This window comes from Pseudopipra pipra, chromosome 4, assembly GCF_036250125.1.
Source record: "Pseudopipra pipra isolate bDixPip1 chromosome 4, bDixPip1.hap1, whole genome shotgun sequence".
In the NCBI taxonomy this organism is placed as follows: domain Eukaryota; kingdom Metazoa; phylum Chordata; class Aves; order Passeriformes; family Pipridae; genus Pseudopipra; species Pseudopipra pipra.
The window spans coordinates 43,282,852-43,302,646 of NC_087552.1; the positions used below are offsets into that span (position 1 = coordinate 43,282,852).

General features: G+C 38.8%; 2 protein-coding genes across 5 annotated transcripts in view; one reads left to right on the forward strand and one right to left on the reverse strand.

The window, feature by feature from the left end:
- Positions 1–6,565, forward strand: part of SNX25 (sorting nexin 25) — a 73,865-nt gene extending 67,300 nt beyond the window's left edge. Inside the window, exons 15-19 of the mRNA XM_064652629.1 lie at positions 459–576; positions 1,765–1,831; positions 2,813–2,994; positions 4,589–4,689; positions 5,533–6,565. Of these exons, the coding sequence (XP_064508699.1) occupies positions 459–576; positions 1,765–1,831; positions 2,813–2,994; positions 4,589–4,689; positions 5,533–5,607 (543 nt within the window). The 3' untranslated portion in view covers positions 5,608–6,565. The remainder of the gene's footprint in view (positions 1–458; positions 577–1,764; positions 1,832–2,812; positions 2,995–4,588; positions 4,690–5,532) is intronic.
- The window catches only part of LRP2BP (LRP2 binding protein), a 28,082-nt gene extending 9,121 nt beyond the window's left edge, over positions 1–18,961 (reverse strand). The window contains exons 1-8 of one of the 4 annotated variants that reach the window (XM_064652650.1): positions 18,577–18,960; positions 18,033–18,148; positions 16,013–16,126; positions 14,351–14,493; positions 14,168–14,273; positions 13,477–13,700; positions 9,028–9,193; positions 2,991–3,646 (exon numbers count right to left, since the gene is read on the reverse strand). In XM_064652650.1, coding sequence (XP_064508720.1) covers positions 3,617–3,646; positions 9,028–9,193; positions 13,477–13,700; positions 14,168–14,273; positions 14,351–14,493; positions 16,013–16,126; positions 18,033–18,148; positions 18,577–18,871 — 1,194 coding nt within the window. In that variant the 5' untranslated portion in view covers positions 18,872–18,960 and the 3' untranslated portion in view covers positions 2,991–3,616. Of the gene's footprint in view, positions 1–2,990; positions 3,647–6,946; positions 7,601–9,027; positions 9,194–13,476; positions 13,701–14,167; positions 14,274–14,350; positions 14,494–16,012; positions 16,127–18,032; positions 18,149–18,576 lie in introns of those variants that run through there. The other 3 variants (XM_064652646.1, XM_064652649.1, XM_064652648.1) reach the window with 3 other exon arrangements.
- Positions 18,962–19,795: the final 834 nt, after the last annotated feature.

The following is a 19,795-nucleotide window of genomic DNA, read 5'->3' on the forward strand; positions in this document are numbered from 1 at the left end:
GAGCAGCAATTCCCAAATGCCGGAAGTCAAGCAGGCGAGACAGAAGGCTGGCTTGGCTGAACAGGAATCTTCTCTTGGAAGTAAGGCAAAAAAGGAAGGTGCATGCCCAGTTGAAGCAAGATCAAGTAATGTGGGTAAAATTCAGAGATGCTGCTTGCCGCTGCAGGGAGAAAATTTGTGTGGCCAAAGCTCAGCTGGAGTTGAAGCTGCCAGAAATGTGGGTGACAATAAAAAGAGTTTTTTCAAATACATTGATGGCAATCATGGCTAGGCTTCATGAACGAAATCCCAAGTGAGGTTCCTGTTTGCCAGATCCTGCCAGCAGCAGTTGTTGGCCCTAATGCCCTTTTGTGAGATGACTGGCTGTGCTCCTTCCTAGAGCATGGCAGTAACTAAATCCATTCTGGATGAAGGATGGGGAACTGCAGTGCATACCCATGTTGTGCCTCTCTTTCTAGGAAGAAACAGAAGAGGATAGTGACCTGTCGGACTATGGAGAGGAGGTGGATGGGAAAAAGGACTCTCTTGCTGAACCATGTTTCATGCTGATTGGAGAGATTTTTGAACTGCGAGGAAGTAAGCTGTGAACCTGCTTAATTGCTATTGGAATCTGTTGGCTCAGAAATCTGTGGCACTTTGTAATTTGGATTTTTCTGCTGTTTCAATAAGTGGAAATGTTCTTGCAATCTCTAAAGCCAGTTTGTTTGTTTGGAACCAAGCTGTTCCTCAGTAGTTCATAACTTCGGAGCTTTCATTCAAAAGTGAAATTCCAATATAAAATAGTAATAAAAATTTAGCTGGTAGGGGAGAGCATTTGCATTTAGAATTAAGTTCTTCATGAAAAAAAGTCTGGAAAAAACCCAGAAAAGAATAGTAGCATGTTTTCTGTAAATAAGATGCTTTTTAGAATATATAAATTCTGAGGAAGGAATGATGACTTTATTATAGAATGTGTCTTGGGCAAAGAAATACAATTTTAATATCCATTTAAAGTGAATTATGTATGCACTTTAGCTCTACAATTTGTATAATGGAAAAGATGCTAGAATTGTGGCATCTTTAAATGCTAGAATTTTTTTTTCTCCTTTATGTAACTGAATGATGGTAATAAAGAAAAACTATTTTTGTTTCTATTTGAATGTGCAGCCACACATGGTGCTCTATAAAATGATTTACAGGGTAACTATTACAAAATACAGCACCTTCCAAAAATGGCAGATGTATCTTCCAAATATAGGCTTTATTGTGCTGATAATGAACAGCATGAAAGAAAGATTAACCAGTAATTACTAGGAAGCACTCACATTTGTTTCCTTTATTAGTAATGGAAAGCTGACTGCTTGCTTTATTTGAGTGAAAATGTTCTCAGAATTTTAATGGTGCTGCTGTACATTATACTAGCAAAAGGTGAGAATTTTGAAGACATTTGTGTTTTTGTAGGTGGAAAAGGGGTTTGGGTAGTTGTATGGCTCCATAAACTTGAAATATTCTTAAACATAAAAGTTTACAGTATAACCTAAAATGCAAATTATATTTAAGATTTAAAAATCATATAGCAAACACTACAAGGAAAGCAATCAAGAAAAATGAGACCTGCACAATTAATGAAATCTTAGAAAGCGTTATCACAATGTGTTTACTGTAGGGATGGTTGTTTGGTTTTGGTTTGAGGGTGACAGGGGGAAGGTTTTGGACATGATCATGGGTTCTGTAACGTTATTAACTTCTTGGTCATCATTTTTCATAATTTTTTCATTGTTCTAGTGTTCAAATGGGTCAGAAAAACATTAATTGCACTAGTACAAGTCACTTTTGGAAGAACTATCAACAAGTAAGTAGCTGTTGCTTTAAATGAACCTTCATTATTGTTCTAGGAAAAAAAGCTGAGTGTAGAATTATTAAAAAAATAATGGGGATATTGTGTTTTATATGACAATCTGCATTTGTTTTACACAGTTCAATTTACAAATATGTTGGTTAGAGAAAACACAGATCTGTGAATTATCTTTGTCAAGTGAGGCCTGGATGAGGCTATGAAGTCAGTGTGCCTGTCTCTACACACTTTCATTTGGAAAGCTGTATTTTTACTTCAGAAATTTTTAGTTCAGAAAAAATTTGGAAAAGTATTCTACCAGCAGAACAACCTATTCTTTGTCCAGTCATTGCCTAAATTTGCACATGCCAGTGTGGTTTTTAAAGCCTTTTATGTATGTTATGTAGCAGTAAATTGGACTGGTCTCTGACAGTGTACACTCAGTGAGTTTTAAATTGATTGGTTCATTTTTTCATACACTGCTGATAACTAAGATGGACGATGTCTGAGAGAGGACAGAGAGGGACAGAGTGTGAGCACAGCAGGCATGTGAAGTTGCTATATAGCTTTTTACATGTATGCTGAATTTTTACATTTATTGACTTTAAGGGTTTTGGCTGTAGTGTGGCACAGCAGTAGTGCCTGCTCTCTACCTCAGACTCTTGGTGCTGAAGGCTACAGTGACTGCTGCAGTCCCAGGAGGAGGCTGCTATCTCCGTTTGTAATCCCTTCAGTAATGTGCTTTTTGCTATCTGTGAGGGAACCTACTGTGCTTCTATCAAAACTTTGTCTTTATCCTAGCAGGCACATCTGTGCATGCAGCTAGTTTGGAGTTTGCTACAATTAGTTACCTGATTTTTACATCTTTTCCTTGTGGAGCCTTTGTAGTGCCCATCCCTGAAATGTAGTTCCAATGTATGTTTTAAAAGTAAAAAGAATAAATCTGCATAAAACATGAAAGACTAACTCTGATGAGCTCCCTTCAACACTTCTTTACAGGCAAATCCGTGACACTGTACACTGGATGTTCAGTGAACCAATGCTTGTTTACTACATTGGTGTGTTTAGAGATGCTTTTTGGCCAAATGGAAAGTTAGCACCACCACCGAGAGCCAAGAGTGATGAACAAAAGCAAGAGACAAAACAGAGAGCACAGCAAAAACTGCTTGAAAACATTCCAGGTGAGATCACTTTTATTCTGCTTAGTCGCAGATTGAGTAGCTAGTAAGGAAACTGGTTAATCAAATTATTTTTCCTTTAGAGTTCTAAATCATGATTATTTGCATAAATAAGGATAATTTTGGCCTTATTCTTTGCCTCTCCTCCTTGTCTGGTAAAGGGCATGAATTCAGATATTGGTGGATGCAAAATCCAGTATTGCTGTACTTCTGTGTGTCATATTCATCAAGGAACCTCAGTCGAGACTTTCTCTCTGCTGGTTCTCTGTGAGCAAATACCAGGTGGTTCTGCTACCTGGAAGTACGTGACAAATAGGAGAGTCACACCACCCTAATTACTTCTTCCTCTTTTATTTCAAAGTTGGAGGGAGAGGTCTAGCCACAATGTCAGGTTGTGTGTTGCTGTCTGTTTCTGATAAGAAATTTCAGAGTGCTGAATGTTAGAGTGACCTGCAGCCTGGACAGAAAAAGATCCTAGGCTGAGTGGGTTTTCTCCTTTGCCTACCCTTATCTCCCAAGCCTAGGCAGCTTCCTCTTAGCCAGCACATTTCTGGGGCAGCATTCTGAGATGCTCCATCCTGTCCCATTCACAGGACAAGAAGTCCAGTTATATATTTTTGACTCCTCAGAGATCATGCAAACCAAAGGCTCCTAACTGGGAAGAAACAATATCATTACTTTTAGCACTTGGAAATGCACTTAAACATATCTTGAATGCTTTTTATCTCCTCTTCATCTGAAGAGATGAGCTCTTTTATGACTTCATTGAGATACTCTGTGCATTAGGTTGTTTAATCACATTTTACTGCAAAAAAGCAGCAGGTATGCATGCAAAATATTTATTTCATATGTAAACAACTCTCCATTTACTCCCTGTGTTATGTACTTACCTACTTATCTAGATAGCCTTCCATAGTTTGTGGGTTTGATTTTTTTGTTTGTTTGTTTGTTTGTTTCTGAGTTTGGAGCTGTATGACAGGACATAGCTGAATGCACCTTAGATTAATGGTGGAGCATTGGATCACTATTTGTTCTCTAATTTAATCCGAAATGTAAATAATTGACACAGAATTCTCTGAACTGCTTACTTGTGGGAAGTATTCTGTGTGAAGATTGAGAAGCAATTCAAGTGCTAAATCTTTTTTAACTGTTGTAGGAATTCTGTCTTTGTTGGTGAAAGTAATTTAAGTGATGTATGAGATGATGTATAAGATTAAACTTGACTCTGTGAGGTGAACTACCAAAAAAGCATACTATATATCATGTTAAAACACGTAAAGCGTTGTCATTGAGATTCACACACTATTATCTAACTTGGGTGACTTGAGAATAAGGGTATCTTTTCAAGCTATGACCTAAGTTACCCGTGTTTTTAAAATGTTGTTGACTAGACACTGTGTATCTTGTAACCAAGGGCCACTGAAGTGCAGTGGCTTTGTTTCCCCTCCTTTATGGGTCCTTATGGTTGAACCAGATGATTTTGAAAGTGTTTTCCAACCCTGATGGGGTTGATTCTGTGATTCTGGGTAGTAGTATAGGCTGGAGGTTTTGCCTAGCAGGAGTAAAGCAATATAAGCTGAAGTAACGTTTGTTGCAGATACTCTGCAGAATCTTGTTGGACAACAAAATGCCCGTCATGGTGTAGTGAAAGTGTTCAATGCGTTGCAAGAAAGGAAGGCTAACAAGCATCTACTTTATGTAAGTAACCAGAAAAGTAGCTTTTTAACTTCATGATCTTGTTAATTGCTGAGCTCTATTCACTCAGTATTAAAGCCGGTGATTTAGTTTGAACTGTGTGCAAGTAACTTCTTTTGTTATTAAAATCAGTGAGAAAAATGTACTTGGTTTGATCCCCTGACTAAGTTTAAATAACAAAAGGCTGTTTAACAGCAGCATTGCTTTTATCTCAAAGAGATCCTCTACCACATCCAACTTTCCTGACTTCATAAGGTGCAAACTAATTTCTTCATACAGCTTAGAAAAATAAATATATCTTGGAGAATCCTAGGGAAGGAGAGCTCCAGGACTGGCTTGTAGTTAGGACATGACAGGACTCCAAAAGTCCCACTCCTCAACCGTTGGTGGGACTATGTTGGAGCATGCAGCTGGATCTGAGTATAATGCCTTCATGCTCAGTCAGTCTCTTCTGGCTCATTTTGGGTACTAAACTGTCACACAGTGCAGCCTTAGCACTGGAGAGGATGCAGCCTGTTCAGGAGATGCATGAGATGCAGGCTCTGGTGCTTTTTTATCATGCTGCAGAGTCTTTGGCAGAACAGCGACAGTTTATACTGGGTGGGAAATCCCCATCTGAAAGCAGCTGCCCTTTGCACTTGCCTCCTTTCACCCTTAAGACATTTCCCATGTTTTCTGTAGGGCACGTGCTAACTTCAGGATGAAAGGAAAGTAGTTGCATGAATGATGAATAGAATCAAATGTACATGCTTCTGTTATCTGTGATACTCTAAACATGACAGAAGGGAAGCACAAATTCTCATTTGGTTGGCACCTGCATCATCTTAACTTGTTTCTCTTTTTCAGGTTTTGCTGGAACTGCTGCTAACTGAGCTGTGTCCTGAGCTGAGAGCTCATTTAGAGCAGCTTAACTCCACTTAGGTTTGAATCTGCACAACTGGACCACTAGAGAAATGTCTATGTTCGATAATAGACATGAAACTTATTTTCCTCTTTTCCATAGAGGGCTGAGGACTATGATTATTTTTAGCATTTTTCTTTCCTCTTGAGTTTTTTTGTGAAGTAAACAGACTTGAAAAGATCTGATGCTGTAGTAGGGTAGACAAAACAATGCTGTATAGCTGCCAATTTTTATTTAAATTGTTCTATTTGACTACTCTTCTGTTTCATATATAGATTGAAAAATAAATGTTCATATATGCTGAAAGAAACCAGAAAATATTTTAAACATTTATGAAAAGAAATTTTGCTTATAGTGGAAATCTAATGAATGTTGTACAGTTCTAATCTCCTCACTGAGGATCTGAGCATTCCTTTTTTTTTTCTTGTGTATTGAAAAAGCCTTGTTGTGCAATACTACATGTAAAGCTATTGTGAAAATTTTATCAATTTTGTTTTTACCAAAGATTTCCTGTAGTTTGAAGCATTTGTAAGCAATAAATATCACAACTGGATTGCAGTATTTGATAGTGAGGCTGTACTGACAACTAATGAATGAGTTTGACAGCACTAGTTTCATAAGAAATATCTACATTGCTTTGAAGTCTGTGTCAAAATTATGTATTGTAAACTGGTATGTCCTAACAGAATGCCTGTGTTAAATGTTAGTTCAGAGATCACTGCTTATGAATTGCTTCTATGAATGATCAAGCAGACATTTAATTAAACCATTCTAATAACTTCCCTGATATTACTCAGGGCTCTTTTATTCAAATACCCCACTTTCAAACAACCTTCAGATATTTCCCTTATTTTATACCAGGAAAGGAAACTGTCTTCAGTGGTTTTTTGCTTTTGGTTATTTTTTTAATTTATGTAAAAATATGTAAATATGGTCTTAATGCACATCTAAATAATTAAACATCATCAGAAATCCCAAGGTGACACTCATTACTGTCTTTTCAATTCAGTACAGTTGTGCTCTTAGAAAAACTACTTGCAGTTAAAATTGGCTGTATTGTAAGGTACATGCTATCTGTATTCTATATTTAATCAACAATTTAGTAACATCTAGCTTTCTGTTCCAACAGATTCAGGAAAGTTTTCAGGTCATGGCACAGTCCTAAGAAGCAAGCTAAATTCGGCACTTAAAAAGTTTTATAAGTAAGTGGGTATTTAGAAATGTGCAAGCTTACCATAGCAATTAAGTTTTACTAGTGGTTAATCAAAGTATCTTTTGATAAAAGACTGAGCATGACATTGCTCAGACATACTCCTAGCCAAAAGAATTTTCAGAATATTAAAAGAAACACTACCTATGCAGAAAGGAAAAAACTATTTTTATTTGGTTTTGGCTTGATTCATGTGCTATATAGCAGTATGACATAAAGAAAATATATCTGTTCCCAGATAAATGTCCTTAATAAAACTTTAAGTCTTTAATACTATTTTAAAAAGTCTGCCTTGGCTTCATCTCAGTTAAAGAAAGAGTGAGCTTTTTTCTTTATTTTAGATAAAATGAATCAGGAAATTGCTTTAAATAAGAATTTAGAGAAGGTTGAAAACAAGCAGTAAGTAAGGCACAGTCTGTAATTGCTGGAGATTAATGATGATTTACTGTAGGAAATACATTTATATACCAGTCGTAGTTAAAGGAAGCGCTAAATTCTCCCAAGATTAGCTGCCACTTCAAGGTCAGAGGCAACAGCAGGATCCAGGTGGCATGCCTTTGAAAACAAAGAATACAAGTGTTCTGGTTTATAGCTACAATAAAATTTAAAATTAGCATACTTGACTATAGTGTTAATCTTGGGTTTATTTTTTTAAATTCTGTTGGCATGGCCTGTGCTGGCTTCAGTCAGAAATATAAAACTGCTTACAGACTGGATCACTTTCATTCACTTCCATCCTCTCTTTCAGTACCCTTAGGAGGTGCCCATCTTCTGTTTCTCACCTCTTTCGAAACTGACTGAGTCTATGAAAGGTATGCCAAAACCACAGCAGGGAAGTTAATTAAAAAAAAAAAAGATTTTAACTTTAAGTAGGTGTAATTGTACAGTTAACATGAGAATTTTCCAGGCAAAAAGAAACTGGACACCCCCACAACTCTTACTTGTTCTAAAGTTACTGTTTCAGGGAGCTTCCTTGTTTATATTATGTTCCTTTTCTTTTATTGTTGATTCAGAGATGCATGGCACCAGTCAATAGGAAGTATCTCTTTTTATATTGAGAAGGTAGTGACATTCATAGATCAGTATCAGATGTACAGCTAGTGAATAACGAGTAAAAGTTGTAATCTTCTTTCAGTAGTGGTGGTTTTGCTAGACTTAAGGAGACAATGGCTCCCACAAAGCCATGCAGCAATTTAATCCTGATGGACCTCTTTGATGCCTTAAGATGTAGCTAGGAATAATGCTACAGTGTTCATAACACCTCAGCTTAGATTCCTTTCCTTATCCTATCCTCTATAACACTTTTCACAGCAGAAGAACAAAAATGTTTAAAATGTCTGTATTCAGAAGATCACCTGCCTTGCTAAGACTCTCATACCAGTGGCTTCCCCGAGTCAGGAGCCACAAAAATTATTTGATAATTTATCATTTACATAACTCTCCATTTGTTTAGATTGCATCAAGTTGGAAATCAGAGTATTCTACTTGCAGAAACAAATGGTAACTACATGCACAGAAATCATAGTCTCTCTAAAGCACAGATGCAAACTTTCTATGCTCCCTTCAGTTGATATAATCACCTAGCCTTGATGTACCTTTAGGCATCACAGATATTACTTAGCAGATTCATCTTCTAGAGGCAATTACTGATATTTTTCCTGAAGCAATAAATCTTACTCCAAGATTAAACGTTGAAAAAAATGTGACTGTTTTTTTCCCTGGGTATAGGGAACAGGGAAAGCAGTAAATCCTCAGTTATTGCTAAAAATGTAATTATAAAAATAAGCATGAGAACCAGTTATGGCCAATTTAAGTATTGTTAATGAAGGTTATAATTGTTAGAGAATCTAAAGTAGAGGAAAAGTAATGATGTTTCAGTTTTAGAGAATGACAGAAAGCAAATTGATTTGGGATAGAATTATTCAAATTGTTATAGCTAATTTATCTTTCAAGTTACCAAGCTCTTTGTTGTGGTGATTACCATGGATTTTTTTTGTTGGTTTTGTAGAATGCTTTGTTTGCTTAAGCAAGTGGCCAGATAGCATCCTTTCAAGACAATTTTTAGTAGTTTTCAATACACTTTATCACTATACCTTTTCTTGCACAGATTTCTTTTTTAATACGAATAATGCTGGAGTTTTTAACAGAACAGCAAGTTGAAAGACTCAAATCCAAGGTATTGCTCAGTTTCATGAGATATAAATTAGTCTTTAAGACTTTCTCAACTTACCTTAGAATAGTATTTTTTAGCAGCATCTTGATCTTGCTTTATGCCTCGGCCAAGCTGGAGGCATCTAGCCAAGTAGAAAGCAGCCATAGCAACCCCCTTGGCTACATATGTTGGATGGCAATCAGCTTTCTTGGCTAGCATATTGATGTCATTGTTTTCTGTGGTCCTATTGTGGAATTTAGAGCATTAGGTTAGATAATGCTAGTTCAAGCTATAATTAAAGTTGACCATATATAACCTTGACAATGCTTCCTTTCCGTTTCTGGTATTATCCAAAGTAAGCTGCAATTTACATGTATTCAGCCTCTTATGAGGATTTTTCTATTCGGTATTTGATTTAAAGTTAGTCTTATTTGAATATGGTGATATTAAACAGCAAACAAATATATAACTTTTGAAGTCACATTCATTATAGTCATACTGGTTATAAAAGGCAACGTATTTTACACTAATTGTTCCTATTAAATTATTTCATGGAAATTATATGTGGAAGAAAGGCAGTTGTAATTCAGCAACCTCATCTGGTAGAAGATGTCCCTGCCCACAGCAAGGGGGCTGCCACCAGATGATCTATAAAGGGTCAACCCAAATCATTCCATGATTTGACGATTCTAAAATTCCAAGTCCTTACTAGGATATTGTTCCCAATTAGCCCTCTTCAAGCCAGTGCCTGCTAAATCACTTGAATGTGTTGAGAGCAACATTCTCCCACCTAATTTGGTCCTGTTAACAAATACAGTAACACAATTGTTCTTAGTAGCCAGAACATTCAAATATGACAACAGTAACCAATTATCTCATCTTTCCTGATGCATAGCATTTTTGCTTCCTTTCCAAAAGATACACCACAGGATGCTGATGCAGATAACAATATCACTCAAGTTAGGCAAAGACACTTTCATCACAGCTGATTTCAAGAACATACCGCAGAAATGGGTAAGTAGAACCATATGGGATAACTAAATTATTTGAAGTGAAGTATCAGTAGCTAATCCAGACTTCAAATATTAGGCAAGGTTATACTGTACATAATAACATAATGTTTGTATGCTTGTACATAATGTAACAAACTATGTAGTTGGTGTGAACATAGAAGGACAAATTTTAGCAGAAAAGGTATTGGTACTTGATACTACTGGTTGAACTGCTGAGATTTTTGCCTCAAGGCCAACTGCACTTCTAATGGTGGCAGTATCTTTTGGTTCAGAAATTGTCACTTCTGACTGTACTGTGGGATTTCATTGCTATTTTGTGCAATCACAATTGGAGCTGATGAAATGCACAGTTTACTTGTCTGAATAATCTACCGTGCAGCATTGACTGGAGGGGATTCATTCCAAGCGAGACAGGCTAGACTAGACTGAATAGCTATCAGTCTACTTACAGTGCAAAAGAAAGAAAAGCAGCAATTCAGAAAGAAACAATCCCTTCCAGCAAGGAGTATAGCAAACAGCATTCATAGCTGAACTTATGAATTACCAGAGCTGTATATGTGGTGGCATATACAGGGTGCAGCTTCTTTAAGATGGTAAGTTGTTATTTGTTTATTGCCAGGCAGCAGCAGTTTCATAAACATACCCCAAGAGGCGTGAATGCTATTGTGTGCAGCTTGTGCAAGTAGTCTGTCTATCTGCAGTTTATTTCCAGCAAATCAATAATCTGATTGACAGATTGAATTTATACACTGAGTTCTGGAGGTTTGTCACAGAAATGTGCTGTTTATCAGCTGTAGAACTGGCACCAACATTGCTCTTGTTCTCCCTGACTAGTTCAAGATACAGAAACATGATACAGACTATTTTAAATACTGCAGCCTATCACAAAAGCCACTATTTCTTCAATACACAAGCCACTGGGGAGTGTGTAGGTAGAGCAGTGAGTCCCACAGTGACTGCCTGTGAAAAGGCCAGTCAGTGCTGCCTAACTGGGGCTCAGACCAGTACCTTTAGGCAAGAAGATAATCACTAGAAACCATTTGCCTGCAGATGCCTGTTTTGTGGTACAGGCTTAAAAGCGCCTGTACAGTATGCATCCTCATAAGCAGCAACTGATGAAGAGCTCAAGGGTGATAACTTGGCACTGTGTGCAGCAGCTGCTTGTAAGTCCCAGGCAGTGCTGCTGAGAGTGCTTACTGCAGTAAGCAGTGATGACCAGTATCAATGCTTGCATTTCCTGAACGAGACCAAAGCACACTGAGCCACAGAGCAAGGAAATGATGGATGGGAGGCAGTGGATAGAAATTATATTGAGATGGGGTAGGTGGAGAGTGGAAGAATACTTGTGTTCTTTGTATTAGAAATGCTGAGACAGATAAGTGGTTTTGGAATCATGCTCCTGTGGCGGACACCACAGAGAATGAGACACCTTGGACCCTGGTGATCCACAAAAGCAGGACTTTACCACCCTACAGCATTGCAACCAAAGTCAGATCTGAAGCTTTAACTGCTCTATATACCCGAAAGCAAAGTCTGCAAGGAGAAACTCTACCAGGAGTTCACAGTGGATACCACAAAAATCAATGTGGAGTGCTTGGGTGACTCTCTATGAAGGGGCACTGAGGCTCCCATCTGCCAGCCTGAGGGGGACTCACGAGGGGTGTGCGGCTGTCCAGGAGCTGAGGTCCAAGATGTTGCTGGGAGGGTGCCACAGCTTTCAAGAGGGTGCCACAGACCCTTTGCTACTCTCTCATGTGGGCGCAAGTGACACCACAGAATCAAGGAAAACTACAAAGGCCTGGAGGTGTACACAAAAAGTATTTGTGCCAGGTTACCTTTTCTTCCATTTTACCAGTTAGGTGGAAGGATGCGGCCAAAACCAGACATATAATACAAATAAACTTCTGGCTTTCTGGCTGGTCCTGTCATGACTGTTTTGGATTTTATGACAACAGGGCATTCTTTGACTACAGCCCGTTAGGGAGGGATGGGATCTGCTTGGCTAAAGAGGCAAGGGAATCTTTAGCTAACCTGGTGAGGCAAGCTTTAAAGAGAAGGACTTGGGAGCACTTTGGACTGAAAGTGGTAGCACTTGTGCCATTGCAACCAAATGGGGAATAAATCAAGCCAATCAGAGCAGCAACAAATATTCTTTAGCTGACTCCCAAGATGTGAACCAGAAGACCAACTACCTCAAGTGTATGTATACAGTGCACACAGCCTGGGGAACAAACAGGAGGAACTGGAGCTCTGCACCCAGTCAGAAAGCTATGCAATCAGGAATAACTGAAACGTAGTGGAACAACTCACTGGCAGGAGCATCATGAAGGATGGCTCTAAGCTGCTTTGTAAAGACAGGAAGGGAAGAAGAGGAGGAGGAGGAATCATGCTCTGTGTTAAGGAGAACTTGAATGTATAGAAGTCAACTATGACAATTTTAGAAGCCTTATCAAATGTTTCTGGGTCAAGATCAGAGGGGTCATTTCCAAGAGGCATCTTGCATCAGGCATCTGCTACCAACCTCCAAACCAAGACAATGAGACCAACAAGGCAATATTTGGGTCACTTAATAAGTTTTGGGTAACAGAACCTGGTTCTTATGGGTGACTTTAACTACCTAGACATTAGATGGAAGAATCCAGCAACTCACAAAACATCCATCCAGCTCCTGGCATGGAGCAGTAGAGGACTGCTTCCTTGTACAAATGTCAGATGCACCAGCTAGGAATGAGGCATTGCTGGATTTGTTCCTCACAAACCAAGAAAATCTGCTTTGTAATATCTCAGTGACAGCTTTGGCTGCAGTGATACAATATTGTGGATCTGGGATCCTGCTGAGCTCACTGAGAGTTAGTACTAAGACAAGGTTTTCAAGAATGCTCTCCTGGAAGAACAAAAATCATTCATTCCCTTTAAGGGTAAGGAAAGTATGTGGGGCAAGAGACCCCCTTGGCTTAACTGTGAGCTTCTGAGCCTGCTCAAAACCAAGAGAGAGCATAGCAGAAATGGAAAAGCAGGTAAAGGGAAGTGGTAAGATTCCCCAACATTGGACACTTTTAAGATTCAGCTGAACAGGGCACTGGGCCATCTTGTCTAGACCGTGCTTTTGCCAAGAAATGTTGGACCAGGTGATCTGTGAGGTCCCTTCCAACCTGAGAATTTTATGATTTTAGGCGTTTAAAGGGAATGGTGAAGGCAGGAGCCTAGAGGAGATCGTGGACTGAAGAGACAAGAAAGGCAGGCTTGCGTGTGGACATCTACTTTGGATTCTAGTTCAAGGCTGTTTTGCTTTACAGGATCAGAAAGAAAAATTTAACTATACTGAGTAATTGAGAACCTTATAGTATTCATTTTGTGATTGGCTATTCCATCTTTAAAGGTGAGGTTTTGCAATTCATTATCTCAAAGATCTCTTGAGTTTGAAAGACAAGAGCATTAATTTATTAATAATTTTAATCTGGATTATGTGGTCTTGCATGAACCATAATGAAAAATAAAACAAAATTACCTTCACCTTTTGGCTAGGTCAGCAGCTTTTGAGTAAAATTTTTTAGTGTAATAATATTCTACAAGATGGCCTTGAGCATAGATGTTTCCACGTTCTGCTGCTTCTCTCAAGCACTTCAAAGCAGCTTTAGTGTTTTGACGTATACCTTGTCCATAGAGATACATAATGCCAAGTGCTCCCTGTGATTCCAGATTTCCATTGTCACATGCTTCTGAATGCCAGAAAAAGGCCTAAATGAGAGACAAAGTTGCAGTATATATTTACTTTAGCTGCTTTCCTTGTATACTGTTTCCATAAAATCTTTTATACCAAACTGTAAGAAGTGCTTATACATAAAAGAAAGCAGAATCCTTGTAAGGCTTTTAAACCTGCTCCAGTTACTGTCAGAGCTGTCAATCAGTGACACCTGCTTGATTTCTGAAGGTTACCAAAGGTGACAAAACTTTAATCCATTCTATCATTCTTCCTGATACTCTCACTAAAAAAAAATATAAATAAATCTTGGCTAGAAGCGTCAAGTGAGTCAAAATGAGGGATTCTGGCCATCTGTTCATACAGGCTTAAATGGATAATGCTAAATGTTGCTTAACTACTTAAAATACATCTTTCAGAATCAAATATATCACTGTAATATTTCCATAAAATTAAAAATTAATTTGGACTCATTTTCATTTCAAAAGGTACAAGTGGACTTTACCTCCTTCAGATCTTTTAGAACTGGCATAGAATAAAGCATTCCTAAAGTACTCTGGGCCTTTACACTTGCTTTTGGATTTCCATTGTCTGCAGCAATAAGCCACAACCTAAGAAAATGGGGACAACAAAGTTTAAGTAACACAAAAGCTTATAATTTGTCAGGAAAATGACTGACTGCCCTTACCTTTCAGCCTCTTCGGTTGAATGCTTAACACCACATCCTTCGTAATACGCCCTGCCAAGATTGTATGCAGCTGCAACCTTCAGGTGTCTTGCTTTTGGAGAATCAGAGTTGAGTATTTTAGTCATGTATTCCACTGCCCTTTCCTAAAATTGAGCCATTGAAGTTATTATGTTCAGACTGTGAAGAGGATGAAATAAAGAATCTGAGAACACACTGACTTCTGCAAGAAAGGTAATTTTTCCACTCTGAAGAAAGGCTGAGGCATACTGGTAGGAAAATAGTTCATACCAAAGCAGAAGTGATCTTTAGTTAATAGCCCCTAGATCTTTGACCCCAACATATTTTTAATGTGAAACATTTCCTCATAAATGTTCATCTGATATTATATTACTCTTCTTCACTGATAAAATTTTTCTAAAAAATATTATTTTGCTTACATAAATGCATGTTGCATCCTAAACTTGCAACACTCCCAATTTCAGAATTCTTTGAACTTTTTCATATTGCATAATATATGTGAAATCATAAAACAGTCTTAACAGAAGGTAAAGTGATACGTAGTACACTTTCAAGTCCCTTCATTTAAAATACCTTAGATTCATAAAGGACAAAACCTGATAACGTTAAATAAACAAATGGAGAACATTGTATATGAGCAACTGCACCTCAAAAGTATTTTCTAATCAAGATTTACACTGCTAGGATTTAGCATGGACACCCTGTTTAAATACACTAGAAACAGTGCTTTATAAAAGGTTTCTCAGTTATTCCACTTCCATATTGTAATACACAAAAAAGGAAGAAACTCTGCTAAAATGTTTATTTGCAAGTAAATACATGTGGTAATCATGCAGGCATACAGAACAAATGAACCACCTCTAAACCCCAGCAGAATATTTTCCATTCTGCTGACAATCCTGTAAGCACCAGGCAAGAGTCCCATTTGTTAATATACTGTTTGGTTAATTTTTTTTTTTGCCCCCTGTCTTGTAATTTATCCTTTCTTTCATCCTGCTTGTATTCTTTCCTCATGCCACTCTTTAAGATCATCTTTACTGATAAATTAACTCTTGATGGCAAATCATTCCTTTGTCTTCCTTTTTTGTAATATAATTATTAAGTTTGAATTCCTCAACTTCTTGCAAATGTAGTTTTTCATTTGTCTAATTTAAAAATATTACTGTCAACCACTGACAGAAGCACAATCATCTTTAGCATCTGTGCTAAAAGAATAGAAAGTACTTTAAAAAAGTCTTTGTGGAACAGATGTTTTATGTTTTGAAATATAATTGTTTGATTTCCATTTTTGCGCACTTTATTTTCATTTATATGAACTGCTTATTAAAAAGTAACAAATTAATAGCAATACTTAAATGTAGCTTCCACACAAGATACAATCAAGCCCTTAGAAGTTACATTTTAAAATACAAATTACCACATTTTTCAGATACATCTATTTTATTATAGCCATTTTTGAGAACTTCCTCAACCCAGAACCCCCTCTCTTTAACGATGCTCTGTAAACATCTATACTTTATGAAACTAATTCTAAATCAAAAAGCTGTTTATTTTAAACTAAACAATCATGCTTACAAAGAAGCTCTTAGTAATTATCAGCTAATAGTAGAAGAAAAGTAGAAAGTGTGCAGCTAGATTACTCACAGGGTCTTTTTCAGTGCCTAGTCCATCATAATACATTACACCAAGCAGAAACATGGCTTGAAAATCTGTATCCTCAATTTTTTTAAATTGCGTTAATGCTTCTTCATACAACCCCTGGGAAAGACAAATCAAACAACGAACTACACAGAATGAAGACTAATACAGCAGCTTAACTCTCCAATATATACAGCCTTACAATTTTTCAATCTATAGCATTTCTCTCATGAACAAAAACCAAAAAAATTGAACCATAGAACTGGCAGAAAACAGAAACAGAGTAAATCAACAGCCACAAGAAAGTTGGATAACCAAAAGACATTCTGAAAAACTTTCCTGCCCTCTTCCAAAACACCATCTTTTTAGTTTAAGGAGATAAAATCTAATTCAGAGTCCCTGCCCTATCTATCTGACATCCTTTAACTTAGGTCTGCTTTTACATCTCAACTAAGGGTTGGTTTCACAAGGACTAATAAACTCAGATGTCTAAGACTTTTACGGACCCATCTGTCTGCCCCACATTTCTTACGAAGGCATCAACTGCAGCAGCAGAGATACTTTCATTTCTAAGCAAGAATCTTAGGGAGTATTTGCTTCTGCATTAAGAAACTATATTTAAAAATACTGTTAAACAACTGCAGTGTAACAGTTAACTGAGCCTTGTGTCCTTACTAAAATATTTTTATGCATGCATACTAAGTAAAAACAATATTGAAATTAAAATGTTCTTCTCTATATTTTTCCTTCAAATTTTCTGTATGTTTTGATAAAACAGTGTCAGACTGCAAAAGCTTAAAACCAAACAATAGTTCAACAGTAAGTCAAATGTCATCACAACTATAAATCGTCCCTTGTTAATACTGTCCAAGCTGTTGTGTAAACCACTAATTGTCTTGGGACCTACCCATTATGACTGTGTGGGCTTTGTTTTTTTAAAGAACTCGGGAGGAAAAAAAAACCAGTTCCTTTTCACAACTAGCTGTTGTGAATATCAGAAAAAGAAGTACTGGAGGTACACTGAGAATTTAGTGCTATAAGAAGGAGACATATGGCTCTGATTAGGCAGTGGTTTTTTTCTAACATATAAAAGTGCAGTACTATGAGCACGTGCATTTTTAGGCACTGCAGACATATTAAAAAAAATGTGAACATTAAAACTGGCTCAAAGAATAAATTTAAGGATGTATATATATATATCATGGACATCCAAGCCAGCTTGTCAAGAAACAGACAGGTCTTATGCTCCATGGAGTTAGTCTTGATCATGCCAAAATCTAGTAATTCATTAATGAAAATATGAAGGACAGGGCCCAGAAAGCAGAAACCCTGAGTGAGTTAATTCTCTTCTTGCTGCAAACCCTGAGACTGATTTACACTGTGCCACTGCTACAGTGTAAACAGTACTGAATCCATGCACGTCACACTGGAAAATACCTGAATCAGTACTTGTACTACATTCTTTTTCATGTTCCTGAACTAAGTTCTAATTTTCACAAGAAGCTGAGGTTTAAGTTCACCTGCCAGCCAGTCTTACACTGTTCCCTGAGCATTTGCTTTCAAAGATATGGACAACCAATTTTAGCTGAAGTGGGCAGGGACAGGAATCTCAAAGATAACATGTTTCAACAAGTTTCATCAAAACTGGTGGTTAGGTGGGGAACAAAGATCAAAAGCTGTGTCTAGGTCAGGGATCAGTACCCCTGGTAACTGAAAACACAGTGCATTGTGTTTGGCCAGTCAGCTGGCCAAAAAAAACAACTTGGCTTGAAAGTTAACTGTAAGGATAGGCTGCTTCTTTTTCATCTGGTCCTAAGATGGCCTGAGAGGGAACTGGAAGACATCACTAGATGCTTGGGGAAAGTGCAGAAAAAACTTAGGGGGAACACCTGGTGGGATTTTAATGGGATACAAACAGGCATAGGAACCTCTTGTAGGTTTTTTTTTAAGATGTCTCTTTTCCCACTGAAATGGTATTGAAAATTGTCAACTTTGTAATATTTACTTAAGAGAAGGAAAGCACAACCTGTTCATAGTACCGTTGTCCGTCCAGAAAAGGTGCTGGAGGATCTCCATCTGATGCCCTCCTCACCAGAAACTTCTTCAGTTTTGCAAACAGTGCAGCGTAGATGCGCTCATCTCCTTAAAAAGAGACACACATTTGGTTTTGTCCCCAAAGAGATGGAACAGCATCAGTGAGCACACCTAAGGTCTGAAGTGGCCGGGTCCCCTTTTTAATACGTTCTTTAAAAGACTAAGATTAGAAGAGAGAGAGGGATGTGTTATAAAAAGCAAAAGTTCACTAAAAGCCTGAAGGAAGCATTCAGTGAATACAGCCTGTTCACAAACTTGTGAGCTTGAAGTTTGTCCTGGAAGAGCTTAAAAGCGAACCTGAACAGGTGGAAGCGGCGAAGGTGAAGCAGTACTTGGCCTGCCGGGGGCGGGCTGGGAGCAGTGGGAGCAGTACCTGGTACCCCGGGGCGGGCGGGGAGCGGTACCTGGTGTGCCGGGGGCGAGCTGGGAGCAGTGGGAGCAGTACCTGGTACCCCGGGGCGGGCTGGGAGCGGTACCTGGTGTGCCGGGGGCGGGCTGGGCGCTGCAGTCCGGCGGCAGCCGCTCGCTGTGCAGCGCCATCCAGCAGCGGCGGTCGAAGCCTCCCGGGAGCCCCGCGCCCGAAGGGGGCTGGGGCCGAGCCCGCCGGGCGGGGGGAGCCCGGTCCCGCCGGGCCGGGGCACGGTGTCTCAGGGGCGCCGCCGCGGCCCTCGCTGGGTCCGAGCTCCCCGCGCCGGCGGAGCGTCCCCCGCTGCGGACCCGGGGCCTCCCGCGGCCCAGCCCGGCCTGTGGCGGCACCTGGCACCGCTCCATGGCTGGGGCTGGGGTCCCACGGCCTTTGGGGCAGAAAGAGGAAAGCAGGGACTGTAACGATGGCACTTTCCGTTTGGTCTTTGCTCCACCTCCGGCCGTTGTCCAATGCCAAACTGTGGGAATAAGTGACAGGACACGCTGCAGTTTGGGCACACACCGGACCTTTCCTTCTTCCTGCCCATCCTGTCCGAAATTAAACGCAGAAGCCCAAACTGCTCTGCAGAATGGGGCTATAGGCAAAAGGAGCAGAAACTCTGAATTCAATTTCGTGAAAAAGGCACCAGGACATGAAACTTAAGTCTAGCAAACGGGACTTCAGCACTTCCAGGGATCAGAAACTGTTTGTTGTAATGTACTTTGTTTTCCCTATATAGATACTACCAAACGTAAAAGGATAATTGAGGGAAAATGCTGTTTGACGCTATTTCTCCTGAAATGTAAGGCGTTGCTTTCACTTCTGTTGATCGCTTCTGGCTGTCTCTCTTAAAGAAAGGGAAATAATACCAAAATGTAGCAAGAGTGCTTTCAAAATAATCTTTAGCTGCTTTCCCATCTTTTTTTTTTTCCCTTTTTTTCCAGATAATTATCATCCTTCCATTTTTGGCAGTGCAATCTGTTTCTATAGCAACAGGGACAGAGGCAACAGTCAAAACAGGAGAGTGATGCTTCCAGATTTGTGTGGTTAAACCTGTAGGCTCTACATCACGTTTTCCAACAGTCCCAACTGACTTTAAGTACCAAAAAACGCCTAAAATTAATCCTGATTAATTTTACGTATTTGATACAGCCTAAGAGACCTACAGGAAAATGAACTTTTAAAGCACCAACAAATTACTTGATTTAACAGGCAGAGTGAAGAACAGTTTGTGAAAGCAACACTGCCCTTCAGCAAAAATAATTAACATTGGGCTGCGCAGCTGCTTG